This window comes from Merops nubicus, unplaced genomic scaffold (assembly GCF_000691845.1).
Source record: "Merops nubicus isolate BGI_N331 unplaced genomic scaffold, ASM69184v1 scaffold48111, whole genome shotgun sequence".
NCBI classification, from domain to species: domain Eukaryota; kingdom Metazoa; phylum Chordata; class Aves; order Coraciiformes; family Meropidae; genus Merops; species Merops nubicus.
In genome coordinates, this window is record NW_008591181.1 from 21,276 (window position 1) to 30,814 (window position 9,539).

At 48.3% G+C, this 9,539-nt stretch overlaps 1 protein-coding gene across 1 annotated transcript in view; it reads right to left on the reverse strand.

Moving 5' to 3' along the window:
- The window catches only part of GAB3 (GRB2-associated binding protein 3), a gene marked incomplete at both ends in the record, with an annotated part of 12,151 nt that extends 2,617 nt beyond the window's left edge, over positions 1 to 9,534 (reverse strand). Inside the window, 8 exons of the mRNA XM_008950155.1 lie at positions 1 to 66; positions 1,077 to 1,190; positions 2,432 to 2,534; positions 4,190 to 4,271; positions 5,141 to 5,396; positions 6,129 to 6,184; positions 8,733 to 9,211; positions 9,470 to 9,534. The exon at positions 1 to 66 is cut by the window's left edge and continues 1 nt beyond it. Of these exons, the coding sequence (XP_008948403.1) occupies positions 1 to 66; positions 1,077 to 1,190; positions 2,432 to 2,534; positions 4,190 to 4,271; positions 5,141 to 5,396; positions 6,129 to 6,184; positions 8,733 to 9,211; positions 9,470 to 9,534 (1,221 nt within the window). The remainder of the gene's footprint in view (positions 67 to 1,076; positions 1,191 to 2,431; positions 2,535 to 4,189; positions 4,272 to 5,140; positions 5,397 to 6,128; positions 6,185 to 8,732; positions 9,212 to 9,469) is intronic.
- Between the last annotated feature and the right edge of the window lie 5 nt (positions 9,535 to 9,539).

The window sequence follows — 9,539 nt, forward strand, 5'->3', positions numbered from 1 at the left end:
AGCTTGAGTCTTCTGTTCATCTACCTGGACGTAGTCCACTCTCTGCTCCTCAGAGAGAAAAGGTTTCTGTGGGAGAGAGGAAAAAAACAGTGCATTAATCTTAGGGTTGAAATGGACGCTAGTGAAACTTGGCTTGATTTTCTGTTCTCCCTTTCCCTTGTTCCTTGATTGCTTCACTTCACCTTGCAGCTCACAGTGACATCAGCTGACAAAAGCACTGCCTTACAGCCTGCTTTAGCTGTAATTATCCATCTGTCACCCTGTCACTCAGCCCAGCCCAGCCAGCGAGGGAAACATGCTGTGCTGGCCATTTCCATGCAGACCATCATCTCTCCTCACCCCAGTGATCCTGCTGCAGGGAAGACCCAACTGCATTTTAACTGCAGGGAGGGTTTAAATAAGGAAGCTTAGGAATCTTGATGATTTTTTTCTTGTATTCAGGAGCATTAGCTGATAGAGAAAATTATGCACAGGACATAAAATGGTCCAAACCACCAACAACTCATTGCTCTGCAGTGGTACCTGCCCACCACCTGGGCAGGTTATAGGCTCTTTGGAATGAAGAGTGTATTTTCTCACTGTTGCCAAGGAAATTGAAATGCTTTTGGTGGTGCAAGAATAAAGATGCACATTTTGCCACGTTACAGGAGATGGTACAGTTTTACTCCATGAATTTATCACGGGCTGTAAACTTGTTACTGCAAAGAGATTTGGGGGAAAAATATCAGGAAAGGGGCTGTGGAGACTCGATGAAAATGAAAGAGCATGAAGAGATCCTGCAAGCACCAACAAGCTTGCCCACGAGCCCTCATGGATACACATCCCAGCACAGTCTCAAGCCCTCTGCCAAGCTCGTGTTAATGGCACCCCTATGAGTCATGCTAAGGACACCTTGTCATCACCCTAACAGAGCTTTTATTATATTAATCTTCAGCCTGCCACGAATGCAGTCAGCTGGAAACACAGCTGGGTTCAGCACGATACCTAGGGCACCTAGCAGAGTGGCCTCTTGGTCTTGTTTTCCTCCTAGCAAACAAAAGGATGGGAGGTTGGGGGGTTTTGGAGATGACTCGTACCTTCTGTACAGGGGATGGGGAAGCAGAATTAAAATCCAATGCTAAGTAATCAAGGTTAGATTTCCTTGTCCATGGAAAAGCACCACTGTATGGAGATGTTGCCTGTCTGTGTTCCTGTCAGGAAAGAAGAGAAAATTTAATGCTCTTAAAACATGATTCTAAAAGGAAGCAGGACTACAGCTGCGAGGTGGGAGACTCGTCTGGTAGAAGGTGAGTGAGGAGGGTCAGCACCCACATAATTTTCTGTGCCAGGGGTGTGTTTGGTGACTAACCACAGGACAACACTGATTAATTGGGGGAGGGTGTAAAGAAACTGTGAGAGCCTTCTTCCCCTGGTAATTATGGCAAAAAAGCAAACCAGGCTGATTTCCATTCAGTGTTACCAGGACTTGTGCCCAGCTTCCCAGCCCAAACTCTTGGAATGCTCAGATTTGCAGGGATGTCCTCTTAGCCATCATCCTGCCACAAATTTGAAGGAATGGTAGTAACTGTGTTCAAATCCAGGAACTTAAAATTAATCTCAGGAAAATCAGATAACCACAAATGTATGGAAGGTTTGATTTGACTAGAAACATCAAATGGGGAGTTAATTACAACTGGAACTCCTCTTCTGAGCAGATTTGGAACTAGTAAAAGTGTGGGGTAAAATTTAAGATTGTGGTTCATGGAATTTGTAGCCAGTTTTGCAAAACACTTCTGTTGCCATTTGGCTTCAGCTATGGAGCCAAACTGGTAGACACTGGCTCAGATCAAGGGATTTGAGCTCCATTTCCACCTCAAATTCAAAGGAAACTAAGATTCTGGTCTTTTGCAAGATATGGTTAAAGAGTGAATAAAGGAAAGGAAGCCACAAAGCCAGATGTTCCTCTCTCATGGGATGGGAAGTGGGGTTAGTACCACCAGCCAAAGCAGAAGCAATAGGAGACTTTAATGGGAGTTCTGTTTCTGCACAATCTTTGGTGTGTTTCTCTAGGAAGTGCACGGGCGGCTTTCTGTCATTTCCTAGGAGATTTTGCAGGGCACACTTTTAAAAGGTGAAAAGCTTTAATTTTCCTTTGCCTTAATGAGTTCTCATGTAAATATGGCTGATCCCTGTGATCTCTTGGAACTGCTCAGCAACATTCGTGGGCGAGCAGCTGAGTTCTGCAGAGCAGAAGAAGGGCTTCCCTTATCTCTCCCTAAATTGGTCCCAGTGTCTTCGGTTTAAAACCGTTTCATCATTTTTTTTAAAAAACAGAAGGCAAAGGACAAACCTCCTCAACATTTTTTTTTCTTAGAAAACAAACTTCTGCATTCTCCATCAATGTGACAGAGCAGAATAAAGCGAAGGATGGCTGTGTGAAAATGAAGATTACCATATGAATGTAACTTTCTTCCTCTTCTCCGGAAACTGAATTGGCAAATATTCTTGCTGAATTAATACCGTCTCTTTCTGGTGAGATAAAGCTCATTCGATTGCTATGAAGAAAAACACAGGAGAGGTTAAGGAAGCATCTTACAGATGCTCTGAAATGAAGCCAAAGCCTGACACAGTCCATATGGTGAATAAACTCACACTAACGCTGCAGCCTGTATGGGGAGGATGTCCAAAACCACTCCTTAGTTCTAGAAGGAGTGTGCTATATTGCTAGGAGTGGTTTGGTTGATTTTTTCTTCCTGGGATCTATGAAAGTTTGCCATCTCTGGTTTGACAGAAAGTGTAAAACATTGGAGCAGTTCTCCAGCTAGGGGCACAGAGACAGATGCTCATCTGGGTGACCCGTGCTGGTGGGGCAGTTAGTTGTGTGGCTGTCCACGCTGTGGAGATGGATGTGGATGTGCACTGGAGGTGCATGCAGAGGCTTGTCTGGCTTTGAGCACAGGGCAAACACATGCTAGCTGTGCCAGGGAGATGGCTGCAACTCGGCCCTTGTACAAGGAAATCTCTTCCACTAACAACTGTCAGGGGTCTATGGTGAGTAAATTATTGCAGGCCAGCACAATGGGGTTAGTTCCTAGGAAATTAGGTGGCCACTTCGTGCAGCATGAACAGCATCATTCCTTTTGCTTTATTAGTTCCAGGCATACTTCTTTTTTTAGTTTTGTTAGTGTAAAACATGCAAACTCCCTCCGAGCTCGTTACCCTTCAGGACTCTGCACTGTGTCAGCACTAATTAACCACAGCACTCTGGCAGGGGTGCTTGGGAGGGTTCCCCTAACAGGCAGTGCTGGAGGGCTTCCCTGGCTCTGGGCTCTGCAGCTGAGAGAGGGGTCTGCAGTAGAGGAATGGCCCATCTCCTGCCTCTTTGGTCCTCCAGAGGACTGCCTGAGCTGGGGGGTGTGTGGAAATGCCCTGTCTGGCACTCATGCTAGTGATAAAATGACGTTTTCTGGAGTGCTCAGGGTGTGCAGAGGAGGTTGGTGGGAATTCCTGGCTTTTCCATGCACACTTCAGCACAGCTGGCTCTCCTGTCAGCCTTTCTCTGTAGTGCCAAGATCCCACCAGCCAGCAGGCTGCAGTCCTCCCCTGCTCGCAAGTTCCCTGAAGATGAGTCTTTCACTGCCCTTGGAGCCCAGCAGAACCCTCTGTTCACACTACCTGAGCTTTGGGACCAAAAGGGTTTGTTCTACCCTGCAACTAATTTCCAGTGAAAAAAGATCACACCAACAGACAGAGTCTGAATTGCTGTGTGGCAGTGCAGAAGTCCACACCCAGGCTACAAGTCAGGCAGATCTTTATCTTATCTGGTTCTCCATTGCTGTATTGATTTTCAGGAACAAAAATGGCACTCTCACTTTGGAAAACAAAATAAAATTAAGGCATGCAGAGCTTCTAGGCATCACAGCAGCCACACCAGAGTGCACACCAGCTCCAGTGTTTTCAAAAGGAACCTTCAAAAGAGATTGAGCATCGCTGTGTGATGCTGAATGCACTGGAGCTGCCTGTCATGAAGGGAGCCTTGCTTTTTAGAGACAGCAAAAGCCTGGGGGATGCTGGAAGGAGCCCTGGGGAATTTTTGTTTGTGGACTTTGCCAGGAAACTGTTTCTTGTGGGATGTGATAAGTTATTTTTAACTCCCTTCCACAATGTTAAGGCTTAAAAGATTTGAACAGCAGGTTTCTTGTTGACTCACTAAGGCACAGTCCACATCCTGGTCACAGCAGCATGCTCTCGGATCGTGGAGAGGTTCCTCAAGTCCAGAGGAGGTGGCCGTGCTGCAAGTAGATACAAAAAGCACTACATTTCCAACAGCAGAGCTATGAAAGGGACAGGCTGTTCAGAAAAATGCGGTTATACATTAACAGCAAGAAACCAACAGAGTGTTTCACAGAATGTAACTGGTATGGTTCAAGATAGAAATCACTAACAAATAACCACTTTGATCAGTGCTGGGAAGCAAAGTCCCTTATTTGCCCTACAATAACTGAATAAATACCATGGGCATATGGAGAGTAAACACCCCAAAAGATCCATGTGCTTGCCCCAGATCTGCTCTGTGTATGCTGCCTTCAGGAGGAGAGGCCAGTCCAGCCTACAGGTCAAAACAGGTTTGGGGCTCTCTTCTAAATTAAAAGGTCCTACATGTGGAGCTTAAGATCATTCCTCCCACCAGTCAATGTACATTTTCCACTCCATTCTCAAAACCCTCTAAGAAAGGACCTGAGTTTTCTTTGCTTCCTGGCAATGGTCTAAAGTTCTGTCCTCACCCATGTGTCAAGTTTGAGTATTAGAGGGTTTGGATGTGCTGCTCCTGGAAGGTCAGGGAGCTGGTGAGACAGCAGTACAGGTACTTCAGAGCTGCAGGATTTAGTCTGCTGTCTCTGCAAGGCTCCATCCATTGGGTCATTTGCAGCCAGAGTGGACCTGAAGCCATGCACCACGCTAACGCAGCCACCAGTCTTAGGCTGCAAAAGTAGCCATGGGTGCTCTTCCTCTGCTCCCCACCAACCCTGCAGACTCCTCCTGTGTCCAGCACTACAAAGCCACTCACACAGCAATCCAACCCCTCTTCTAGAGGGGGAAGTGGTGCCAAAGGAGATCACCCGTGTCCCTGCCCCCAGTGGCACCTTAGGGCTGGGCTTACATTTCCTGCGAGGCTTGAGGTCCCGGTTGACCGGCGGGGGCTCCAGGTCGGAGGGGAGCTCTGGCAGAGGGCTGGTGAGTTTTTCGGTGCTGAGCACGGGGAAGGAGAAGGTGGCTGAGCCCGGGCTCATGGGGATGTAGCCGTCGGGGGAGCAGTCGGAGGCGGGCGCAGAGGGGGAGTTGCTGGGGCGCATGGGCACGTAGCTGTCCTCTGCCCCCTCCCCAGCCGTCGAGTAGAGCGGGGAGAACCGGCAGGGCTTGGGAAGCAGAGGGGGAGAAGGAAGAGAAACGGGTTGGTACATGAAAAGCTAACCCTCTGAAAGCCAGGAGGTGCTGTGAGGTCCGAGCAGGGCCCCGGCGTGACCTTTCTGAGGGGCTCAAGCTGGAGAGACACAAGACAAATGGCTGAGTTCAGCTGCATGCTCCAGCTCTGGAGAATGCCACCTCTGAGTTTTGCAGGTCACTGCTGGACACTAGGACTGAACTTATTGGTGACTTATGGTGCTACACATAGCCATGCCTGTCAAAGGCTGAGCTAGGAAGCTTTGGACTGACAGAGCCCTGAATCACAGGCACTTGGAGAGCAGAGACTTTCCTATATCCTGAAGAGGAGATACTCCTCAGGGTCATGAAGTGATAGGCTTCTTTAGACCCTTTTCCAAGAGATAAGCCGTGTTCTCAGGTGCTCTTGGTCAACAGTTGACTTCTCAAGGCTCCTGGTATTCTTTCTCACAGCAGATCTGGCTTCTTCTGCTTTAAAAACAGGCTGCTCAGTGTTGTAGCCTCCCTCCCACCCCCCTCAAATGCTTCCTGTGGCCGTGAAGAAGCAGCACAGAAGTTGCCCAAAATCCAGTGCTTGTTTTATTTATTTTTTTTATTCTTCTGCTGAACACAGGAGAGGGATGATTGAATATGAAGATGTGAAATGATTCACTTTCTGAAGTTTGTTGTGTGCCACTGTTTTAAATTTATGCGAGCAGAGCACTTACCAAATTCAAGCTAAGCCTCTTATCCCGACTTCTTAAGGAACTGCCTTCCATGTCTGCTGCAAGGAAAAAAGTGATTAAAAATGTGATAAGGCACTGCAACCTGACAGAGATAACTCTGGAGTAAAGCATATGGCTTGAAAATAGTGAGAGCTTTATAGAGATTCCATAACTCCTAGTATTTATCCTAAATGAGGAAACCCAATGACACTTCAGACCAGAACCAACTCAGTAGTATTTCAAGAGTGACTGCATCTATTTTAAGTATGATGAAACCACAGAACATGCTCATGTGTAATCCAACTGTAACTTTTGCTTCCTGTAACACAAGTAGTTGGGGGAAAGACTGGTGTGGAGAGCAAACAACCAAACAAAGATCTAAACCTAGCTCCTGCTCTAGTCCCGCTCTGTTTTCCCATCTGTCAAACTGTGGAAATTATATTAAAAGGGACTGTGGGAATATTAACTCATTATTGTTTGGAAAGTTGTTTAGGAGCCCTGTACATAAGGTGCCAGGGAAGCATGTGTGACTGTACAGAGGGTGTGTGGGAGAACATAATGGTAGGAGAAAAATTCTTCTCTTTGTCACCCAGAAGTGCTGATGTGGTGCAAGTGGCTCAAGCTGATGGGAAACAAACAGCCAGAGAAAAGGTCACCAGTCACAGTGTCCCCTTGTGCAGTCTGGCCTTTGTCTTGGTGTACAACAGTTTTGTTTTTGAAGCAAAGGACAAAACCCCTGAAATCTAGCACTCAGTGCACAGGAGATCAGCAGTGGGAGATGCTTACAACTACCACCCCTTTGTGGAAAAGGAGCTTCTGTACAGAAAATGGCTTTTCTGTGGGAATGCCTTAAAGCCCTGCAACCACACAAATCCAGTCCCTGCTCTTGTGGTGGAGACCTCGACACTGCACTGCAGCTGGGGGTCTCTGTGGTGGCACCAGCATGAGAGGCAAAAGTGCTAACCAAGGACAAAGCCATCCTGTTAGTGCTGATGTACTCACACAGACACTGTCCTGAGACAGCTACGTTTACTGCTGATTTTGGCAAAAAGACATTCAGGCACAACAGACAGAGGCCAGGATACAGGTGCCTTGCCTGTGTACAGCTCACTGCCCTTCATGGCACTGGCACCAGCATGTGCTGCCTTTGCACTGGCATAATTACATCTGCTCAGCTTTTACAGGTTGCCAAGGGCAAAAAATATATATATAAAAAAAAAAGTAAATAACCTGAGTGGGCTCACTCAGAACTGGGGAGAAACAGCTGCTTTCTCCATTTCTTTTTCTGATCTTTCTTGTTGAACACATTTTAATTCAGAGTTTAACCTTCCAAATAGTTTCAGCTGCACTTAGGGCAAGAAAAAAACCAGCAGCACTTATTAAATTCATTGCTGCCCCCTGCCAGGCAGTGATAACCTTGCAGCACAGCAGCAGAACATGACATTTGGCCACTTAATCCTCCTAAAAACATTTTGGTGTAAATTGGGTTGGAGGAACATTGAAGGTCTGAAACGTGCTGATGGTTTTAGAGCAGCAGACATGCAGAAGCAAGAGCAGCACCTTTCAGGGAGCAAGCAGTGGAACAGATAATTAAGAATACCAATTCCACTGATGGGTGTTTCTCCAGAAGGCTTCCAAGAATTGTTTGTACACTGATAAACAGGCTGGACAGAGTATTAGATCTAATAGCCCCAAACACTGGCTGTTCATCCAAACTACAGGAGTCTAAAGGACGCTTGCCCTTAAAAACCTACATTTTCTTCCTTACCAAAATTACTGTGAAATACTAGATGATTTCCAGCCAGGTACTCCAGTTCCTCCCTCTGTTCTGTGGCGCCACAAAATAAAGCTTTCCCACACTGCATATGCTGGTTTCTGACACCCTGATGTTCTGGATTTTTGACTATTATTTTGGTTTGTGACGATCGTATTTCAAGAAGGAGTGGAAAAGTCACCTCAGCTCAGAGCAGAACCTGCTCTGCAGCAGAGCCTCACTCTGCAGAGGCTTTCCAGGACACCCTGACTGAGGTGCAAGGACAGAGCAGGATTTGCTCAAGGACGCAGAGTCCCTGGTTCAGCTGGGATTATATCCTATCCCCAGTGTCTCCCTGGCTTCCCGTTCTTTACTCTAAGCTGTGAAGAGACACGCTGCTGCTGTTACAGAAAGGACTGGGGGTAGTGAAGCAGCACAGAGAAGAAGGCATTTCCCATGTGCAGGCCCTCATTTTGACCTGCAAAAACAGTTTCACATTGCCCAATCCAGTGGTTGGCTTTTCATATTTCTTTTTCTACCGTTTTCTCTTTTGGAGAGGGAGGAGATATGGAAAACTGGCAAGTCATGAGGCACCCTGAAGAGATCACAGCCAAACTGCTGCCCACATGTACACACTGAAGGGCTTCTTCAGAGCAAGAGCTGATGTGAGGGACGGGTCTGAATCCTGCTCGCTAGCTAATTTGAAACAAGCATTTCAGGTTGCTTTGGGTGGTGTATGATTTCAGTGGGGAGGACAGAGAGGCACAACTGGAGGTGGGCACCTGCTCTGTGCTTGTGGGTAGCTCCATCCTTCACACTGGTTCTGTTTCCCCGAGTCTCAGAAGTGCACTCACCTTTCCAGTTCCTCACGTTGTCTAAGCTGGACAAGGAGATCCTTCTGGGCACCAGAGCGACCTGAGCCCGGCAGACCCCCGCGTGCCCGTTCTGGAGGGTCCCACCGCCCGCCTCGTCCCCTCTCCTGTCTGAGAAGTGGGTTGGCTTGGGTGGCCGTGGGGGGGGGGTGTTGGACAGGACGTCCAGCTGGGTTACGCCGTAGGGCAGCGCCTTCTGGCTCTTGTCAATCTGAAAGGTTGGCGTCAGCGGCGTGCCCAGCAGTGGAGAAGAGGAGGAAAAGTCACTGGGTGGCCCACTAAGGTCTGTGTTCCTGGACACGGCGCTGGGGTTTGCCAGCGGGGCCCCATCCTGGTGCCCAGTGCCAGCGCCGGACAGCTGCACGAGGTACAAGGAGGGCTGGGACTGCACAGAGTCAACAAAAACATCATCCGAGGAGGTCTGCTCCAGAGATCTGTCCGAATTGGACCAGCTGTCACACCTGCACAGAGACAGAGGTCAGGGCCTGCGGTTTCCTCTTCTCCTGGCTGCAACTGAGCAAGCACACAGCAAAAGAAAACACCAAACCACCCAACCCCAGCCTCACAGTTTGGCACAAAGTCTGTCCCTTCCCTACGGCTGTGGAAGGTCCCCCCCCAAGCTGGGATGGGGCACTCTATGGACCCGTTTGCCCCAGTGTCCCAGGGAATCGCTGGGGGGGCAGCTCCAGCCCGTGGCCCCCGGCAGACCCCAGACCCACCTGTTGTGGCTGAGCTTGCCCGACTCGCAGTTGGAGAGGAAGAGGTAGTCGGGGAGGAAGACGGACTCGG